The sequence below is a fragment of the Simochromis diagramma genome, unplaced genomic scaffold (assembly GCF_900408965.1).
Source record: "Simochromis diagramma unplaced genomic scaffold, fSimDia1.1 OVJJ01000715.1, whole genome shotgun sequence".
In the NCBI taxonomy this organism is placed as follows: domain Eukaryota; kingdom Metazoa; phylum Chordata; class Actinopteri; order Cichliformes; family Cichlidae; genus Simochromis; species Simochromis diagramma.
This window is the reverse complement of record NW_024387128.1, coordinates 118,364-140,091: the sequence shown is the minus strand read 5'-3', so window position 1 is coordinate 140,091 and position 21,728 is coordinate 118,364. Positions and strand designations below refer to the sequence as shown.

Here is a 21,728-nt window from a genome sequence, read left to right as displayed (position 1 = left end):
TTACCTTTGCTCAATAAAAAAGTAGAATTATGTTTAACATGTTTCTGAGAGAAACTAATGTGTTGTCTCTCTGTAATCTCAGCCCATTATTACTAAAAGAAAATCGATTTAATTGAAAATTCACAATAAAATTGTGAAAAGTGCAAAGTGGAGGCTGTTTATAGTAGTTGACATATTTTTTTGTAGTATAATTTGTTTGTTTTCTTTATTTATGTGTATTCATATGAGCACAGCAGTGAAAAAATAATATGTTAATATATATATATACCGAACACATTATTAATGAGCTTGAAGTTCAAGATTCAACATACAGCATTAGTTACATGGATGCCACTGTCACACTTTTGTATGGGAGGTGCTGCTGGTAGTTACTGCCACTCTTGTAATTTCCAGATGTTTCCTCCAGAGGGCAGTCTTGCCTCAATGAACAGTACTGATGGCTCGTGATCTTTGCTTTAAACTGGAAAATCTGTCCGGGAGATATTAACCTTTTAGCATATTTTGCCCCTAAAATAGGGATTGGAACACATTTGGACAGATACAGATTAATTAAAATAAATACTTATCCTTTGGGTTGCTGATCAATTTTAAATGTGAGGTGATCCTATATTTTAAATAGAAGTGTTTTAATGAAGTCTTGTTTTCAGCACTTCAATAAAGTTCAATAAAGTTTCATCAGTAAGTGGAATTTAGAAACGAATCATCAGCCTCCATGTTTTACAAAAATAATTTCTAATGTAGGTTCGTTTCACCACAGAGCAGTTTCTCTCTTTGCTTCAGTTCTTGTTTGACCCAGAGAAGATAGTGGCGTTTCATGTTCATATGTGTGGCTTCTTTTGTGCATCATAAAGCTTTAACCATGGATTTGAGGATGGCACAGCAAATTGTTCACAGTGATTTCTGGAAGTTTTCCTGAGCTCATGCAGTGACCTGTAGTGGAGAACTATTGCTGAAGATCACTTTAAAAATGGGTGATGGGTATGTCGGCTGTGCCCACGAAGCATCTTTTTCTGGCCCTCGATTTAGTTTAGTGTTTCATGCACTACACTAAATCTCACTGAACAAATTAAGTAGCAGAATACGCTGTTTTGCATTAGAGTAGGCCTATTACAGTAAAATTACAGGCCTGTAATTTGATTTTACATTTGAGTTTTTCAAGTACAGTATTTCATTGTGCCACTGTAACTCCGACACCAGTCGCGCGGTGGCAGCAATGAGCTAACAGTGGTTGCCACACTGCCGTTAATGCAGAGTAGAAGAAGACTGTAACTCCGTGAAAAGGGCTTCTGTAGTGGCGCCGCGTCAGATGCTTAGCTAACAGCAATAACACGGTAAAACGACGGATATTCGGTTGTCGCTCAGTATTACGAGGCGGTGTTAGGTTGTCAGTAATGTATATTGGTCCGTCGTCTACACTTTGAAGGCTCTCTCGTAGCACTGATAATGCTGAAAATGAAACTACCGACGAAAACGGGCGAGGAAGGAGGTAACCAAACGGCTAAGAACGATTCATTGGATCGGCCGAAGCACCAACATGTTCTCGGGGCGGCATCTCCCTCCGTGGCGTATGACAAGCTGGGGGACTCGCCCAGACCTCCGGTGCATCCAGCACAACTGGACAAGGAGAGCGTCTTTGAGTGGTTCGGCCTGCACCTAAACCCTGCTAAGCGTATCGAGTTCATGTGCGGGCTGTTGCATATGTGCCAACCCCTGGAGCTCCGTTTTTTAGGATCTTACTTGGAGGATCTCGCTAGAAAAGATTACCATGTTTTACGGGACTTTGAGTTTCGAGCAAATAGTCCGAGCGATTTGGGAGTGTTAACGGACGTGGTTGACCCAGTGATCAGGTCTAAACTCCTAGTCTGCCTGTCCCTCCTCGGGTCTGACAGCAGGGAATGTGCTGGAATACTCTTTCGGATACTCAGCCATGTCAACCCGGCCTTGTTCTGCAGAAATTACGACTGCCCCCTCCCTCCATTTAGGGACTCTCACGTTCACTCGCCGTGTCAGGCCGACAGTATGTACGGAGGCTCAGAAGAAGACTGCGGCTTCTCTGCAAACGACACAGCCGGAGGACCTCTGGAGCAGATTGCGCTGCTTTTTACTATGGCGTCCCTGCACCCAGCCTTCCACTTCCACCAACGCCAAGTTGTTCGGGAACTGCTCGACAAAATAGAGCTTGCTATGGAGGAGGGAAAGCGTCAACGCCAGCGTAGATCAAACGTCCAAGCAACGGTAATGAGCAACAAACCAACTTTAGCCCATCTAAATCCTAAGCTAGCTTGTTAAACTCGCCCAACTTTAAAATGTGTTCTTCAGCAGAATTGGTTAAAGTGGGGAAAAACGTTAGATACATGTATTTCAAACTGCGTAACATGAAATTTATGTCACATACTGGTAGAGTAGGCTCAGAGCAAACATTATTCTGCTAGCATTAGCTGCCATTATACTATGCTATTACTAACATGAAAGCCAGCCGGTTACCCTGCTGCTAGCTACAGTTTGGGCAGCTGTTACACGCTCGGAGCTGTTTTGTAGCCTGCTGTTTAACTGTATGGGTTACCATCATCTGTCTAACCGCCATTTACAGTGTAAGTCGCTAACAAGCTTATTGGAGGGTAAGTGGTGCCCTTATTAAAGCTATATTCAGATGTAATGCCAAGCGCTCCTCTGACAGCACTAATTCTCAAACAGACCGCTTTCCAAGCGCCTCTGTGCTGTAGCAGGTGTTTGATAAAGGGCCGATCTCCCAACAATCACCCAGCCACACAGCTGAATATCCATCCATCCATCAAAAAACTCCTTTTAGCTGGTGTGGTCTTGATTTTCTATGAAAGGTGGGATTGGTAACATGTTTTGGTGTCTTATTTTAAAACGCTTTAGAATTTATAAAAAAAAAAAATCAAAAGCACGAGTTGGAAATGGGCTCCCTGCAAGTGTATCTCATAATCTTATCAGCCAGATAAGATGAGTAGTGTTAACTGTAAGAATTGCACGTTAAAAGAAAGATGCAGAAAGCTTTCACCTGGGGAAGTGTGGTTCAAATCTCATGTCAGGCTTAAACTGCATTGAAGTTTTTAAAATTTTCAGCTTTCATCTTTGGTTACTTTTTCTGGTGAAAAGGGCTTGGAGTGCTCAACAAAGCTAAAACCCCATGTCTGATTTGAGGGTATATCTGCTCAGTAGTTCTCTGCTAATGCCTGTGGAAGGTCACGTAAAACCACTTGTCCAAAGCATTGCACATGGAGCAGTGTGGATGTTAATCCTAAAGGAAAGAAGGTTCCCATTGCTGGCACTGCCAATGTAATGCTGATGTACTGCAAGCAGCACTACATTTTTGACACATTATTGCTGGGGGACCTGATGACACTGTATACAATACCAGACACTGACATATCAGTGGGAGCAGCAGAGATGCAGTGTGACGTGTTGATCAAAGGACCCCTGCTCCTTTGATCTGTTTTTCCTCCATCTATTGGCAACAAAAATTGCAAAAAATGTTGTTTTTTCTCTTCATTGGATTTTTAAATCTCACCCCTGAACACAACCTCCTATAAAGTGGATAAGGTGTCATTATAACCCAGCCAAGTTAAGTGATTCCTTCGTGACATTAATATTAAGTATATTGAGTTATCAATGTATAGCTTTTTTAGCATACCTCCTTGGGCTGTTATCAACACCATTTATGACTGAATCCTTTAAACTGGCTGCTTTTTGTTTCGTCTAATCTGCTTTCCAGATTTGTTAATATAATTCAAAGATATACCATAGAAATGTATCACAAAGTTGCATACAAAGCCAGGACATTTTGTCTACCTGAATATTATTTTTTTATAAGCAGGTTTACTGTGACATCCACTCTGAATTTTCTTACCTTTGCTCACCAGTCTGTGTTTAAGACTTCAGTGATTTCTCTGTTCTATAAGAGGATCCAAGCAACTCAGTAAGCCTGCTTTGTTTAACAGGCTTCAATTTGCTCTCCCAATGACTGAAACTGAAATATTAATATCGTTTCTGTAGTATTTAGCCGTTTCTTGATGTGAGCGTCCTGTAGCTCTGTGTAAACATGGTGGTCCCTCTTGTCTCCAAACAGCAGTTGTTAGTTCATTTGATTCCAATTAGGTACAAACTGTTGATTTCAGTCATTAAACCTGGTTCCACAGGTTTGTGTTATAAGTGGATAAAGTTCAAACTACAGGCTCTGTTGAAGCGTACAGGAGGGCATAATAACATCGGCCGTATTGAGAAAACGGTTTAATAGTTTTGTCGATTTTATGAATGAACAAAACCTCAGTTAACTATCCTGAAGTCATGTGAGGAATGCAAAGCTCTTCTGTAGCCACTCAAGGGTGAGAACTTCCCACTGGCTCATGAGAAACCCCTCACTCGTTTTAGAGTCTCAGCCACCCTAAAGGATCCGAGTTTGCATGTTGCTGCCTAACACGTGGGGGATATGTAGCAGGAAATAGCAGTCGCTATTCCCCATGTAAGATACTTAATAGAATAAGTGTGAGTTGTTTGGTGATGAGACTTAGTTTCCAGCCCAGTCACATTATGCTAGTAGCAGCATACGTGTCTGTATCTCTGACTCGAAGGCTTTCTGTTCCACGAGTCCCAGGATGAAGTCATTGTGAGCCAGAACCCTGCCTGATGAAGATGCACTGCTCTTAATAAAATCACTCGTGCCCTTTTTAAAGAATAGTCTCTGGACTGTGCCACTGTCAAATGTGGGCAAACACATAGAGAAAGTGACGGGTTTGAAACAAATGGAGGGTTCTGGGGTTTTGTTATGCATACATAATCTGTTTCATCCCTTGTGACTGACACAATGTTGTGCTTTGCTTGGCCTTCTTGTACCCACAGACGGATGCTGTAGCTTGGCTCTGTTCTGTACTATTTGTATTATGTATGCATATGTGCTTTTTTCCCTTTCTTTGCTCAGCATTTCTGTGGGTTCATGTTTCCTGTTGGCTTGTAATTTATCACAGACTAATATTTGCTTTGGGTCGTTGAGTTCATTTTGTGTCAGAAGTGAATTATAAAGTCACTGCAATTAGTCTTACACTCCGTAGAAAAAGCTGAAAAATGTACTCAGTGATTAGAGATGGCACGATACAACTTTTTTATGTCCGATACCATAAATTTGGATATCTGCCGATACCGATATGAATCAGATATAGTGTATTTTTTAATCAATAAAACTGATTTTTTTTAAATATCTTGCTGCTTTTTGTATAAGTTCATACTGACGTTAAAAAAAACAACAGTAAGGCTATTCTGTTATGTGTATGTAAAGAATACACTGCACCCAAAATATTTCATAGTTCAGCAAAACTGATCAATCTAATAAACTTAAACCTGCTCTCCATCCTCCCTATTCTGGTATTTTAAAGAGTAAGCAGCCCCCCCCCCCCCCCCCCCCCCCCCCCCCCCCCCCCCACACACACACACACACACACACACACACACACACACACACACACACTCCACCTCATGATGCTTAATAGACATAATCAAATTTAATTTGATGCAGTGTGGGAAAAAAATGCACAGAAATAAATTATTTTTCAAGAATAATTAAATAGATTCAACATCTTTCTTCAACAGAACTGCAGACTGCACAGATGGTGCCTTCCCAAAGGAAAAAGTAGTATAGCTTACTAGGGTATATTAGACTTAATAGTTACTATATACAGTAATGGACTTCTATACATTTTACATCAGATTAAAACTTTGGGTGTAAGATTCAGATAAATATTAAATAATTAAAAGCTCGACATTTTAAATGAGAATAAGAAAGAAAAGTATGTCTTTGTGCCCCCTTTTCCCTGTTCATGCCCTATCGGCCCCCCTGGCTACACTTTGCTAGATCCGCCCCTGCACAGTTACCAGCCGTCAGCTGTAGAAAAAGATCCTGGTGTAGAAAGTAATATTAAATACATTCTAACAACAGCTTATCAAGCTTAAACGTGCTGCTGTTGTTTCCTCTTTCTGGTGCAAAAACAAAACAAAGAAGAGAGACCGCTCTATCACTGAGCACACTGCTGCGACGTGCTGCGGTTATGAGCAGAGTTACGCTGTGTCACAAGTTTTGTGAGGTGCTTTTTTTGATATTTAATGGATCGATTACATTTTTTATTTCTCTCCGATATCCAATCCAGAAATTTATGTCAGTATCGGATTATATACCGATACGTAATATCGGATCGGTCCATCAGAGATCCTGGGATGGTATTCCAATTTCCAGATCCCTTCATTGATCTCCAGCTGTGTATTGTGGGAAAAGTAAAACAAACCACTGGTGGTGTTGATCGAACTTTGACGACCCCCCCCCCCCCCCAGCATTAGTAATTTGCACCGACAGTTGTTTAAATTGAAATGTCATAGGTAACTGTGACACTTGTGAAATGCAGTACTTTCTAAGTAGAGCTCAGCTTGCAGTGAATTATTATGTTTCTAACTTTGAGTGTTTGTTTTCCAGGAGCTGATGGGCCAGAAGGGAGATTACCTGGCCTCTCAAGGGCTTGGGCTAGGAGAGTGTCCAGCCTCCCATCCACCTTGCCAGAGCCGACGGTCCAGCCGCAGGGCAACACAGAGAGAAGGTGAATAGAAAGGGTGCACATACTGAACACGATGGCAATTATGTGCTGCAGGTGCAACTGAGATCTTGGCAGCTTTGATATGTGCCCTGAGTCAGAGTTTCACGAGTAGCTTTTTTTCTTTTTCTTTGCTGTAATCATTTCTAAGGCACTAATGGTTTTTGTTATGTTGGCACTTTGTACAGCCGCAGAGAAGCCAATACACATTTTTCTCTACTTGCTGATTTACTCATGGCAGGTGCTGAAGTGACCCTGATATTGTATGGGCTTAAATAATTCAACAGGCTTTCAGTAGACCTGTACTACTGTGTCTGAAGACGGTATTAGCTATGTTGCTGTTTTTATGGAAAAACAATATCATTAGTGTGTCCTCTGTGTTTGTGCAGCTGTGCATATCGAGGGAATTGTGCTTAGGGGCATCTGTCGGAAGAGAACGGACAAGGAATACAATTTTGAGGTAGGTAACCGCACACACGCACTCTCGGGCACCGCTTCAGATCAGGTCAAGTCAAAGATGAGCTGTGATATTAAGTTACAAATCTGAATTTTTACTGTTAACCTTTGAGTAGCTTTGCATGATTGACAGTTCAAAATAAGAAGTCTGTTATTGCAATAAATTGTCTTTTTCCTGTCGTTGGGTTTTCCAAATACACGTGTATACAGGCAAAGGGTCACTGGTTGTTTTGCTAACTTGCTGCCTGCCATGCCTCTCAGGCGGGTCTGAACAAGTTTGTTTGCCCTTATATTCACCACATGTGATACAGTGACAGAAAGTTAAGGCTCCTCCTTCTTGTAGAAACTTTGTCTGTTTCTTTTTTGTTCGTATACCTGCTCAGTAACACGTACAGAAACTTGCTTTCTGCTCTGCCACCAACACCCGCAGCTGTGAACTTGATCATGCAAGAAAAATGCAGCTTTTACACGTGCCCCTATTGTCGCACACACAGTTATGTGCCTATTATAACGCCCAGATAGTTTCCTGTATTTTCTTTACTTTGTTTGACCTACTTGGCCGTTGCGCTCAGAAAAATCCCGTTTTCAGTGGTGCATGGCGTGTCAGTGTCACAGCTGGTGACTTTATCCCTTGAGAAGTCTGTTTAGATCTTTATAGAACAAAGTAACCTGATTGTTGCTTGTGTGCAGAGAAATCATTAAACAATTGGAGAGAAGAGCCTAACTGTCCTGTTGGCTTTTCTAAGCTTTGACAGTAAAGCCAGCAGCTCTGTTTGGACTGGAAGGAGCTGCTGATGCATAAGACACAGACACTCTGACATCTTTGTAGTGCACTCACTCATAAACAGAACTCTAACTTTGAATTCTATTCTATCTTTTTGACATGAGCAACTCCTGAGATTAGAAAAGATGTCACACCTCGATTTCTTAGCAGGAGAGTAAGCCAATCTTCCTTTTAACACAAGTTTTGTTTTTTCTTGTTTTATTTGAATGGTTTGTTTGTTTTTTCCACTTATGCTCACAGGTTGATCGCTTTTTATTCAGTATTGTTGCCCTGCTTGGGTGTCTTCATGCCGTTACTGTGCGGTAAACTTCTAGTGCAGTCCTTCTGTGAGGTGTTTTTGGCACTTGTGGCTTTGCAGTGATGGAGTGTCCTGCTGCTGTTTCAGGTGAAGTGGTCCGACTCCTCTTTCAGCAAAGCGACCAAAACCCATTTTGAGCTGGAGAACTTCCTCCTGAAGGTAATCACAGCAGTAATATTAAAGCAGAAGAGCTGCAGAAGTATATGTAAAGAACTTTCAGTGTCGTTATATTCCTTTATTTGTTGAACTGTTGTTTTTTTTTTTTTTTTTTTAAAGATATATAATTAAGACTGTTTTCTGATTGTACAGAGGTTTCAGTCTGAGTGTGTCACTGTCACATGTGCAACTAGGTCTGTTTTGTTGTAAATGATGCAAAGACGTTGTGGCAAATGGACGAAGCTGTAGGTAACATTTAATCAGCACAGTTAATTTAGCTGCTTGAATTTCAGCCAGGTGCTGGCGCGCTGGCTCACTGTCAGAACTTCAGCAGACACATCAGCAGAACAAAGTGACAGCAGTGTCATTAGTAAATAGGACTGATACACTGGTAATTACTGATTGTTTGTACTTCAAGCATTTATACAAATGTTTTTCTTGTGTAACATCTGCACACCAGCTCTGACGGTTGTATCCGGGGAACCTTGCTGAGGATACTGTGGAGTAGTTGTCATTGGCAATTGAACCACTTTCTGATTGGTCTTACCTCCATCAGTAACAGCTGTATGAGTCCAGATGCCAATTTCAAATGTTTGGCCAGTTTTTAAAAAAGAAGCATTTTCACAGTGGGAGGTTTCACTAAAGTTTACTCGTCGTCCTGTACGAAACTAATCTGTGCACAGGTGATCGGGATGTACCATCGTATATACATTATGGTAATACAGCTTCAGTCCACGCCATTGAACCCAAAGCTGGTTATTGAGCACAAAAAGGAAGTCGAGGTCTTGAAGACGCATAATGAAAACTTGTATGTGCAGGCAATGCTTCAGTGCATCCCTCCTGTTGTTCACCTTCCCTCTTTTTCTCTGCAGCTTCCTAAGGATCAGTGTACGGAGTCCTTTGAGAAGAGCATCTTGAGTCTTTTGAACCAGGGGGGCCAGTATGAGAGCAGGGAGGTGGAGAAGAACCTCAGGTAATTTACATCTAACCCACTTGTTCACCTGAAATTTTAAAAAGCTGCGGGACAAATTCTCCTTTTGACCTCTGGCTAGATGAGCCAGTTTCTGATGAGGAATATTTATTTTTGTTGAGCATTTTTGTGGCTAGCTTGTGTTAAAATGTTTCGGCTCCATCTTGTTTGGCGTTTTCTGCCATTCGCATATCTGATCACGTGGAAACACTGTGGACTGCAGCTTTGACCGAGGACTTGCCGCAGTCGCGACTGTGGTCATTTTGTTCTGTTATTCTGAGTTCTCCAAGGATAAGAGGTCACCATCTGTCTTGCTTTACCCAAAGACGTTGTTCAGCATCATTTCCTGTGTGTAAAAAATCTGACATGCATTCCTACTCCTCACTGTGCCGCAGTTTACTTCGAAAACAAGCAAGAAGCTTTGTGGCATTTTGAGGCGCTCAGTAGACTTGAATGGAATGACCCCAGGTCAGTGAAGGAACACTGGATGAGATTCTCAGTGTCCTGCGGTTATTTATCTCAGGTGTGTGTGTGCATGTGTGGAGGGAAAACGTCACCAGAGATTAAGATGTAGTCACAATGTGATGAGGAGGGCAGACTGAGAAACAAAGGGCATGTTGGTGTCAGACTGTAATCCTCCTGTTTGACACTATTTTGCAAATCGAACAGCATCGTCTGTCTTTTCTTTATATATCAATACAGCCAGTTTAAAATGTAAACAAAAACAATTAGCTAACCGTCGCTGTATTATTTTGAAAGCTTGAGCTTAAAATAGCTGTGAACAAGCAGCTCCGTGGGAATTTTAAGTACCTTCGTTTCCGTCAGTGTGCTGTGTGTCAGTTATTGTTGCTGCTGCTACAAACCAGCAGGACAAACTGTAAAACATGACTTGGGGCTGTGTTTGGAACACCGTCACCCCCATCATGCCAGTACTGGAGGGTGGGGAAAGGAGCGGGGGCTCTTGACCTAGAAAGCACAGCTAAACATGATATTCTGTCAAATGGGTCTGACTATTATCTGCAAAGCTTTGTAAGTGTCCCTGTAATACATGCCAGGCATGCTAAACAGGGCTGGTTTTCATTCTTGGTTGAATGGATAGTCAACCCAGAGAGCTTTTTGTTGTTGTTTTCCCTTTCATTTCTGATAACACACACACCCACACAGTGGGTGTGGCCTCTCCACCAGTTTCATTTAGTGTGAAGTGAGACTGTGGAGTGAGTGGGGAAACTGAAACCTATCTGCTTGGACTGTTTTTGTTTGCATCCAAAGTCCGGCCCACTGTCAGACTTTTGTCTTGTGTCTCATCTTGTATAAGGCGAGGCTTAACTAGTGCTGGAGCAAAGCTTTTTGCTTCACTGTTGGCTACAGTTATGGGCCATTAAAACTTGCACAGTGCACGACAGGTTCAATGTTTATGGACTGGGGGGTTGGTACAGTCATTACGAGAACGGGGGCACCCAGTGATTAGTGTGACTGTGTTAACCCTGGTACAGACTGTACCCAGCCTCTCCATGCACTCCCACAAATCTGAAATTGATAAGCAGAAGAAAGTCCATGGATATTTTTGTGAATTCTTCAAGCCTTTATGATCGTGTAATGTAACTGAAATATTGTCAGCTCCACCCTGTGCATGCAGTTTTTATGTCCTAGTGACTATTTCTATGAATAATCGTTTAGTGCTTCAAAATAAGTGCCAAACACGTTCTCAGAGGAGGAGTTTGTGTTCAGAGTAATGGTGTCATTCTGAAGTCTAAGTTTAGGGTATTTGTTTTTGTTAATGAACAGAGTTTCACTCATGCCGTCTCTCTGCTCTCACCTGTAGAGAGAGGTTCCTGTCTGCGCCGCCGCTGTTCAGGCAGACCAGGAAGGTCTGCAGCTTCTTCAACTGTGATTCCAGTTACGCTGCTAAACCTACTTGTAGCAGATGTGAGTATAAGGCCAAGATACTCATATTCATGTTAGATCATGCAATTGTCTGAAAGGTCAGCTGTTAATGAAAGCTGCAGCATCATCCTGCAGAAGAGTCGGTGGTCTCACCTCCTCTCACTGAAACACGCATGTCCACCAACATAATGTCCTCTGGTCCTTTGTGAGGGAGCGCAGTCACAGTTCAGGTTCATGTATGGAGCCTTACAATAGCCAGAGAAAGCAACAAGAACTGTTTTGTGTAGTGTTGTATTTATTGATTTTACATTTTGAACCTCTCTGGCTTCCTGTTTAGTTCGTTTTCTTTATTTATGTAATGAAAGTAATAAAATGCTACAGATGTGCAGTTTTTGGTCTTGAGTGATCAGACAAAGTGGTTTTCATCACTTGTGCTTTAATTCCTGGGTTTTCACCTTTTCTGTGTTTTTGGGGTTTTTTGAACAGGCAGCTGTCAGCTGGGCACAGCCTACCAGGGAGACTGCTCCGATGCCTCCAGTCAGGAGGAAGGTGAGAAGAAGCAGCTTTCAGGTCCGCGCTTTTTTTTCTGTTTTTTTTCTTTTTTTGGGGGGGAGCGGGTTGTTTTTCTGTGATACTGGTGGCAGTGCAGCATGATGAGGGGAGGAGTGCATGGAAGTTTGTGTAAATCGCTGATTGAGAAGTGATTGTGGGCACTGACAAAACAAAGGCATGGCCAGCTAACCAGGCCTGCTGCCCGAGTCTTACTAGTGTTTATTTTTGGAGGTCAGTCGGAAAAGCTGAGTCTGTTTCAAATCCTCATATTTCACAGCTATATTTGCCCCATCATGTGCCACGGGCAGCAGCCAGCACGGCCTCGTCCTGCTCATACTTTATATAAAGCTTGTTAATCCTGGACGACTTTCTTTCTCCAAAGAACAGTTTGATTTTTAGTTTTTAAAGCCATTTACCTTACAGACACAGAGATGGGCTATCTCTTTCCAGCTGTAGAAAAATGATGTATTAAATGAATTTTGAGTCTTTGGTCCTACAGCCACTGCTAACAGTACACATGAATCGCTTCTCCTTTGTCAGAATGTAATCAAACCTGTGCACTGTGCTTCACCCTAGTTGTGCTCACATTTGTCATTTGATGGGTAATAATGTGTGAATTGTAATGAACAATGAGTTGGATGAGCGCCTCCATCATTGACTTTTTCTTGTTTAAACCCTGTGAAATCTAGAGTCGTATCTACAGGGACACAAGAAAAAGCACGGGTCCAAGAGTCCATGCCAGCTGTGAGTATGATCTCTGCTTCACCACTCTTTTTGTCTCCAGAATTGAAAAAACTGTTAGTGAAGCAGAAAAAAGCTGCACGGAAACGTATTAACCAAAAGCACGTGTTCCTCTCAGCGGTCTGTCGGGTGCCAAAGGCTCCCAGCTGGACCCTCGCAGGGGAGGACACGCCGCAGAGCTCAATGGGCCTGCAGAGAGGAGGAAGAAGAGCTGCGCACCGCGAAGCAGCCAGGAAGCCGAGCAGGTCGGGTTATTTGCCAGTCTGTCTTTGTCTTGCGTATACAGAAACCTGTTTTGATTAAAGAAGTTCTTACTCGTGCTCAGCAGTACTTCAGCGTGCCACTGAGACACACAGCAGTCATATGATTGCTAACACTGGCACGAGTGTTGTAGAAATGGTAGCTTGCTGTGCTGCAATCTGCTCCGTTTGTGCAGTAGGTAAGCTCCTCGCTGCACCAGCCGCTGTCAGAAGCAGCTCCTTTACATGAATGCAGCTCGGTTCAGTCCTGTGAGTAAAGCTCAGGAGCACAGTGAGCACCATTTCACCAACACTGTTAATCATTATGGGCTGCAGACGTTTGAAGGCCGCTATGATTGCATTAACCCAGCTGCTCCTGTGTCTGTGATTGGACGTGCCATGTGAAGGGGAGTGCTCTGTGCTATCTCGCTAACATGCTCAAACACTGAGAGGTGGAGGACAGTCTGCTGACAAAGCACATTCTTCATCTCACTCATAACCCGTTTATTTCAGAGCCCTGGATGGGATTGACTCTTCAGAATCCTTTTCTCAGTGTAAACTGGTGTTACACAGGGTCGTTTTTCTTTCTTTGTTGTTGTTGTTTTAACTCATGCTCCAGCTCTGTGTAGTATTCGTGTAAATTGGTAGGGATCCCCTAATACACTGCTAGCTGAACAGCTGAAAGTGATTAATGGCAAATGGAGTCATTCCAGGGGAGCTGTGAGCTGCATGTTAATGACTCCTCGCTTTCTTACAGCACCAGGACACAGACAAGAGAAGCCACCCAGCCACCAAAACCAAGAGCAGAGTGCTGCCCACAGAAGGGTAGGTCTGCTTCACGAGCTAAGAGGCTCCACGTTTACCCTGTGTGACACGTTTGAGCAGTCATTAGACTCTGGCTCTGTCAGTCTGTGCGTTAGTGTACAGTGTGCTGCATCTGTGTTAACATGAACGCTCTGGTCTCCCATGTGCTCCTGTTTTCAGAGAGAAGGTGAAGTGCAAGTCCTTTGTGTCCAACGGGTGTTTGGTGGCAGCCCCAAGGAAAGGTAAGCGTCTGTAGCAGGAGGCAGTGTACTTCAACAGGACGGTGCTTTGTTGAATGCTTTTGAAGCAGCTCCTTTAAGCTCCCAAGTCCATCAGAGCAGTGTTGCCAACTTAGCGACCTTATTTCTTTTCTAAAAAGCGACTTTTGTTGGTGTTATTAGTCAGACTTATGACCACTTTTTGACGTGAAAGCACGTATCGCTGTTCCTCTGAACAAGCAGCGTGCCGCCCGTGCCAAAGCGCTCACAGGCGGCGGTCATTCTCACGTAGCAGTCGCCCACAGCTGCAGTCGGAGCAGGAGATGCTGACCCCTACGCGCCCAAACTGCAAATGAATCGCGCAGGAGCGAAGCCGCTGCTCCCGCACTGACTGTAACGCAGTCAGTACTTTTTGTGGATCAGAAGGTTTAAAACGACTTAAACACACACACACACACAGTAACTCTGCCAGAGTGCCTGTTTCAGGTCACTTTTGCCGGTACCAAGCCTGGATGGTGGAATCGTGACATTAAAAAAACAATAATTTTTAAAAGAATTTCATTCGTAGTTCTAAATATATTCTAAATGCATTTAAGGTGTTTTGTTTTTTTTTAACATAAGCATGACCAGTTATGCAAATTAGGTGATGACATCATTTAGCGACTTTTAGGACAGCCAATAGCTGTTTTCCTTACTGACGAGTTGGCAACACTGTATCAGAGGCCGTCCCTCTCTGGCATGTGCAGGCTTGTCTCGCTGTTGTGCGCACCGGGAATGTAAACACATGGTATTGCTGTAGCAATGATACTGCGATGTAACATCTTTATGTTGCCTAGTTATTTTTCTGTATTATCATGTGACATGGCCCTAGTGCTTGCATGGTATGGTATTCGTAGACAGTAAATGACTAATAATAACACCGTCTCTTACAGGCTGGAGTTCCTCATGAATTGCAGCTGAAGCAGAGTCTCAGTCACTAGTTTAATAAACTCATCAGTAAATCTTGTCGTATCGTAAAGGACACGTTAACAATCATGCTGTGTTTCCTGTTGCATACACAGTAGATGGGCGCTGGTTGGCTTTGACACACATTGTTGTTGCAGATGGCGGTTCATCGTCAGAAAGCTGCAGCTCCCCATCCAGCCCACAGCACCGAGGACCAGAGAGCCTGGAAAGTGAGGATGAACACAACAAAGGTAAAACACACGCCCTTTTTCTAAATACAGCCACTGTAAAGATAAGCGATGACATTGCTGTCCTCTGTCAGATACAGATAGCCCCTGTGACGACCTCTGTAAAGGACCAGGCTCTGACATGTTCTTCACCGGCCAGACTGACTCTGCTGTGCTGGCGGAGGCCTCCTTTAGCAGCCTGGAGGGGAGAGCAGACTTCCCCCATATTTCCTTCATGCATAATGTGAGCTACATACTCCCCAACGGAGCTGCGGATGCTGGGCTCCCATTGGGTTCACTTCCTGGCCAGAGCATGGTTCCAGAGGGAAAGCCCTCACCAGGGCCGCTAATGATTCCGATGCCCACACTGCCTCCAGCCGTCTCTGGAATTGTGGACGACCCGGAGAAGAGGGATGTTGTCCAAACCTTTGGGATTCCACCTACTGGACTGCATCCTGCAGGAACTTCTGCCATGCAGCCCTTGATCCAGGGCTTCAAAACGGCTTTGTCTCACAGCCAGGGCGGCACTGACGGAGCGCCGGGGAGTGGATCTTCACCTGCTGCACCGCAGGTTTCACACCAGGGTCCAATCAGACCCGTCAGCGTCATGTCTTCTCCAATACTAACCTGCCAAGACCCAGCCAACATCAGCCCGGGCCTGGCCTCTTCTCTACCACATGTGGAGACATCGCAAAGCAAGCGCCCAGGCTTACCGTCTGCCCTGCCTTCTCCCTACGCCCTGCCCCCCGTCCCAATGCCATCTCTGGGGGCACCCGTGGCCCCTGGACAAGTACAAGCTGCTGTTCCACCAGCTGTGCCCACGCACACCCCTGGACCTGCCCCGAGCTCTAGCCCAGCACTTACACACAGCACGGCACACAGCGACTCTACATCCTACAGTAACAGCAGTGCTTCCACTGGAAGCACCCCGGTCGCTCCTGGTAGCCCTCTCACTCTCCAGCAGCCAGCAGCACCGCAGCAGCTGCCAATGGGCTGCGGGACGTGTGGCTGTCACAATAACTGCGGCAGCCGAAGCAGCAGTGTGAGCGTCGCCTCGGGTCAGACGCCTTTATTCTTCCCGGGCCACCAGATGGCAGCAGCGCACCAGATGTTCAGTGTTCCTCCACCGCTCTTCCAGATCACAAGCCTGTGCAATAGCAGCTACCTCACCCAGGCTCACCCTCCTCACCAGGCCAACGGACCCACCTCCATGCCCCCTTACTTCCCCAGTGCTGCTCCAGCACATCCATCCCCTTACCTTAACACTCACGCCCAAAGTCATGCAGAGGTACCATCGCACATGCTGGCCACGCAGGCTACAGCAGTGGTAGCCGCCGCCAGCTACAGCCTCCAGCAGCCGATGGCTCCAAACACTTCGTTCTGCCACCATGTCTACCAGCATGTGTACCCTCCCCTGGGGATGCTGCCTCCCTCTCTGTTGGGGGGAGGTGGCGTCAATAAGAAGAACGGGAACGTGTCCTGTTATAACTGCGGTGTGAGCGGCCACTTTGCTCACGAATGCAACCAGCCCTCCATTGACTCCACACAACAAGGTAACAGCGACACCCAACACTCAGCAAAGACTAGAAGGCAGCGCTGATCCTCCACATGAAGTATATTTGTAGCTGTCTTTACTCAGCTGTGCATGGTTCACAACATGCGCTTTCAGATATGGCAGAAGAATCTGCGTCGCTCACATTATTGCAGTGAGATGCAGCATGTGTGCAACACCGCAGTGTCACCTCCTACGTTAAAATCAAAGTAATAGCTGAATACAAACAAGTACAGTTATCAGCCATAAAAGGCTGATGGCGGCATGGACGCCAAAGTTTGTGTACGAGAATGAGGCGGTGTGGGATTTCTCACTGATACTGTGCGTCCAAGTTCAAATCTCAGTGACCTTGACCTCAAGATCAAAGGTCAGGTTTTCTGAATGTATTTTGAACACAAACGAGGCAGTGTAGGGTTTTTGTTTATCTGCACTTTTGCTTGACGTTTCCACAGAAACAGTTTGGTTAGGACAGGCTGATGGCACCTAGGGCTGCAACTAAAGATTATTTTGGTAGTCGACTAACCTCCACTTCCTGTGGGTAAACCTCGCGTTCTCTGCCCACTTATGAATATCGCCCCGTTGTGTCTTCCCACGGAAAATTAATGACTCAGGAAACGCATGAATTTAAAAATGATCAAATGTATTTTTACCGTTACTCGACAGGACCATCAAAATAAATGAAAGGGATCAACATGGACCCATTCAGAGTTACAGCTCCAGGGTGCCGGTGTTTGACATGCTCGTGCGCTGCAGTGATGCTGTTGTGGAGTGAAAGCATTGAACTTTGTTTTCTGTGACACGCTTCCATCCTCCTGTTTGGCCATTAGCGCTGCTGTGTTCTTCTGCATTAGTGCGTCTGCAGTCTTGGCAGGTGATGCAGGCGATACTGCCCGCACAGCTTGCTGTAGTGTGTTGCACATTCACGCTGTATTGGTATAAATCGCACTACTGTGTACAAATCTGTAATCTTCAGTATTACCAGCTCACACTTCATGGCTGTGATGGGTTTTACAGTTGCAGTTGTCCTTCCTCACAGGTAGAGTAATGTAGTGCACAAAATAAGTGTGTGTGGGTTTGTCGAACCACAGTCGTAACACAAACCTGAAGCGCGGGCCGTGAAATAGCAGCGTTTTCCTTTTCTGTTTGTTCTTCAGCAAACACGCTCAGCATCACTGAACACTGTTGGTGTCGTGTAGTCGTGCTGTGATGAACCACTGCGAGCTGATGTTTGTGCGTTTGTGTGTCACAGGTGGGTTCCGGTTAAAGTACGCACCGTCCCACATCTCAGACGGCCCTGACAACGCTGACTGAAGAGCACGAGGAGGATGGAGGAAGTTCCTGCGACCTCGTTTCCATGGCGGCAGCCTCTTCCCTGGGAGCTGTTTGTGAGCAGCGTGATCAAGCTTCTGTGTTCGCCACCGCATCCTCTGAACAGGACCGACCTGCCACGGGCTCCGTGGACAAAGCCCGAGTACTCGTGCCTGGAAAAAAACCTTCATCCCGTGGGGATTACTCATTGCACACGCAAACTGTCCATGTGACTCGAAGCCCCACCCCCTTTCAGTTGGTTTTTGATATTTTTGCACTGAGGGTCTGAAATGATTAACTTATTAATTCTTAGGAAGTGAAAGCTATTTTGAGGATATTTAGTTTTAACATTAAGCGGAGCCTTCGGTCTCGACTGGGAGCTTCTTAAACACTTCTTTGTAAGAGCGTATTTATGCCTTTTCTTAACTGTTCACGATTTTATTGTACAGCAGTTTTCAAAGACTACGAATCAAAGATGGATTTTGTTTTCAATTTTGCTGTAAGGTTTTTGAATGTATGTTTAAAGAGGAAGCTGATTCAGAGTGGACGGATCTCACGCATTTTTGCCACTTGGTGTGTTTTTAGTTGAAGGGTAATTGCTGCTGCTTTGTAATTTAATTTTCTTATTGTTTTCCATTTTTTAAAAGTTATTTTTTTTGGTCAGATGCACTATAGAGAAGCAGGAGCCACTACAACCTTGTGCACCGGATACGCGTTCACGTAAACATTTTATTGGTGTTCATTTGAAATCTGCATGAATTGGCAAACTGATCAGCATTTTGTGTAAAACGTCGTTTCAGGTGTAGAACCAGTTTTGATGGCTAACAGTGGAAAAAGTTGAAGCGACATACTGTAGAAATAAAACTGAGATTCCAGGTAATGAGTCAGACCAGTTCTGTTCCAGGCAGCACGTTTGGTCCTCACCATGTTGCTCTGATTTATTTATTTTTCTCTTAAACCTTAGTAGCTGTTTCCTTTTAGCGTCCATGCTCGGAGTGTGCATCAAACTGAGACGTGCTGGCTCGTCGTGTCAGAAAGGCAAACATGTTCAGTTCACTTCATATCCAAGCCCCCTCCAACATTTTGCATTAATTAGTATTAAAGTTTAGGCCACTTGCATTGTTGGGAAACATCCTTTTCTCTGCTGTAACCATGTTCACGTTTGGCCAACTTTAGCTACCCTGTGTTGCCCAAACATGGTCGAGCAGCAGAAGTGTTGCCTCGGGCCCCTCCTCCAGCGTTACCTGGGCCGGTGTATTTACAGCAACTACTAGTCTGAGGTGGGTCCAGTTTAATAGTTTGGCCTGTTGGAATCGTCATTGACCCGGGAAGCTCCAGACCAATTATCAGTGGAGTGTTTGAAAGGCAAAACTCGTCTTCTTTCAACCAAAGTTAGCCTTTAATTTGATCTACTAAATGGCAAAGTGTCATACAGCGTTCCCACGAAGCGTTGGTGCTGTGGGCAGAAGCTGTAACATGGAAACTGACTTGTAGAGCACAGACTGGGTGGGTCCAGCCTCTGACAGTTACAGGCTGAACTCAACACTGTCACAGACGACACCTGACACTTTCTGGATTCAACTGAATCAATTGAAAAGATCTACAGTTTTGATTTCTGAATATTTTAAGGTGGACTTTAGGGTTATTTTGATGTGGAAAAGCAGAACAGCAGATTTAAAGCGATAAATATTCTCCTGAGGTTTTTGTGACACAGATTAAAGAAGGCAAGGTGTGAATATGGAGCCCCAAAGTGGTTGAGAGTACATCAATTAATTGTTGATCATGTAGAATATAAGTGTAATTAAAGGTGGCTTAATTCATAACCCAATGTTAAGTTTTTAAGGAGGATCTGAGATTTTTCTAATCTGTTTTTAGTTCATAATGGAATTTGTCTGTCGCTGTTCCCTTATGTTTTAGCTGATAACTACAACTATGCCACTACAACCCTGTGGCATAGACGGTGTACACAATGGGCCCACCCACTGTGATATCACCCACTGGTTAGTGATGTTTGTTACCGGGCCTCAAACTGGCAGGTGAGGAGAATCTGTGACACGGCTTGATGACCTGTCGGTGACACGTCACAACTCGATAACCATAGTGGTCGCCCCCTGATGGCCACTGAGAATAATACTGCACGTTTAAGGCACTGGCTTCACTTTTCACATCAGTCTTTACTGTTCCAAGCAAACTGCTGCCCACATTAGTCAGTCAGCACAGCTTAGAGTAACTAATGCTGAATCTAGCTGCTAGTGTAATATTCCTTCGCAGCGCTAACGACTTGGATAAGGTTATAATCTAGTTTTCTGTTTAGCTAACATTAGCTTATTAACCAGTGACGTCTGAAGCCTTTTGAGCAGCCATTCAGAAGCTTGGCAGCTGAACTGCCTCTGTGCGAGCAGCACGAGTTGCCTTGTAAAACAAACTTGGTTATAAATAATCAGAGGAGGCTGTTCCCACATTTCTGTTGAATGTCTTCAGCACTATTGCTGTTCTTGCTCCAAGCAGCTAGCTGGCTATAGTTGAAAGCAGGTGATGAGCTTGCTTTGACACATTTTAATATTAGAATTTTAAATGCAGTTTGACAAAAACATAATTCCCACCTCTTCTTTGGGTTCCATATGTAACATTTATTTAAGCAATTAAGTTGTCAGTACAAAATAAATGAGATCAGTTCGAGAACACTCGTCGCTAACACAAATGTAGGATTGTTTTATTTATTAATGAAGACGCTGAAGTTTCTGGTCGCCATTTGATGCACTCAGGCTGTTCATTGGTTGTTTTCAGAGCTTTGTGGATATGGTGCTTGTTTTTGTGCCGCGTCTGTCCTCCATCATTGCTCAGCCTGCTGTCAGTGCATTAGTTGATCTATGCATACATGTTTGGATCCCCCCCCCCCCCCAGATGTTTTAAATTGGGTGACAAGAGAAGCAAGTGGTGGAGACGACAAGATATTTCATGTGAAACTGCTAAAGAGATGCACAAAAACAAACAACTGTAGATGGGCTTTATTCATGTTTCCCTTTGAAGTTCTTCCTTTTCATTCAAGACTTGACGATCCCACTGCTCTGGATCACAAGCAGTGAGAAGATGTGGATGAAGAAGAGGAGATTCATGTGTGTACATACTGAGGACACCAAATAAACCCAAGTTTCATTTTATTGACCTTTGAATGGTTAGAAAAATGCTGTACTGTTCATCAATGTTTACTGTACTCTTTGATATCTACACACCAGAAAGGTCAAATATTTCTAGAGTGGAATTTGGATTTTATGCAAATTGTTCCTGGTTTTTTTTTCTGTAATTAAAAGCAATAAATAAAAATAAAACTTGTCCGTCTGTCCTTTAGATTTGGCTGCAGCCTGTATTTTGCTGTGCACATTAAGATGCACCGTTTAGATTCCTGGTTGGGTAAACGACCAGCCATGAAAACCAGATATTATCAAGATCAACTCCAGCTTTTACTGTGACAAGACGAGATTACCCTGACATCTGCAATCAGTCTCTTTGTGGTTAAACATACAGCTTTATCAACATTTTAGCTTCTATACAGCTAACTAGCTCGATAGTTTGAAAGTAGCATTCACTGCTAGCAGGCTTTCAAACTCTGTTAAACCTCAAGGAAGAGGTGGACTGTTGTCTTTAAGAAGCTTTAGTTGGTAAGCAAAAAGTTGCTGGTTTGATTCCAGCTAGCGGCACAAATTACTTTTGGGATTCATCAGGAAGGAACGGTGCCAAATCGGGCACAGGGAACGCCTAAACACTTCTATACATTCAATTTCTAGACCTGGAAACTATGCCCATCTTTTATATACAGTCTTAATGACCTTGTAGTACCATATCACCCTATTAGAGCACTTCGCTCTCGCTCTGCAGGCCTACTTGTTGTTCCTAGAGTATTTAAAAGTAGAATGGGAGGCAGAGCCTTCAGTTTTCAGGCCCCTCTTCTGTGGAACCAGCTTCCAGTTTGGATTCAGGAGACAGACACTATCTCTACT

The 21,728-nt window shown here is 44.0% G+C and overlaps 1 protein-coding gene across 3 annotated transcripts; it reads left to right on the top strand.

The window, feature by feature from the left end:
• Window positions 1–1,258: 1,258 nt before the first annotated feature.
• zcchc2 (zinc finger, CCHC domain containing 2) lies at window positions 1,259–20,690 on the top strand. Of its 3 annotated transcripts, none has more exons than XM_040047081.1 (14): window positions 1,259–2,235; window positions 6,482–6,602; window positions 6,986–7,056; window positions 8,222–8,293; window positions 9,163–9,263; window positions 11,083–11,186; window positions 11,631–11,714; window positions 12,386–12,440; window positions 12,556–12,682; window positions 13,434–13,501; window positions 13,661–13,722; window positions 14,802–14,894; window positions 14,972–16,423; window positions 17,672–20,690. In XM_040047081.1, the coding sequence occupies exons 1-14, from the start codon at window positions 1,444–1,446 to the stop codon at window positions 17,731–17,733; spliced, it is 3,264 nt and encodes a 1,087-aa protein (XP_039903015.1). In that variant the 5' UTR covers window positions 1,259–1,443; the 3' UTR covers window positions 17,734–20,690. The 3 variants fall into 3 exon arrangements, with proteins under 3 accessions (XP_039903015.1, XP_039903014.1, XP_039903016.1); XM_040047080.1 differs by having other exon boundaries at window positions 14,966–16,423; XM_040047082.1 differs by having other exon boundaries at window positions 1,260–2,235; window positions 11,631–11,693; window positions 14,966–16,423.
• Window positions 20,691–21,728: the final 1,038 nt, after the last annotated feature.

What these genes read in the sequence shown, in the direction of transcription:
- zcchc2 (XM_040047080.1), top strand. Translation starts at nt 1,444, where the DNA reads ATGCTGAAAATGAAACTACCGACGAAAACGGGCGAGGAAGGAGGTAAC. An exon ending in CAGGGCAACACAGAGAGAAG is followed by an intron (nt 6,603 to 6,985) that starts GTGAATAGAAAG and finishes GTGTTTGTGCAG; the next exon opens with CTGTGCATATCGAGGGAATT. An exon ending in GGTGGCAGCCCCAAGGAAAG is followed by an intron (nt 13,723 to 14,801) that starts GTAAGCGTCTGT and finishes TTGTTGTTGCAG; the next exon opens with ATGGCGGTTCATCGTCAGAA.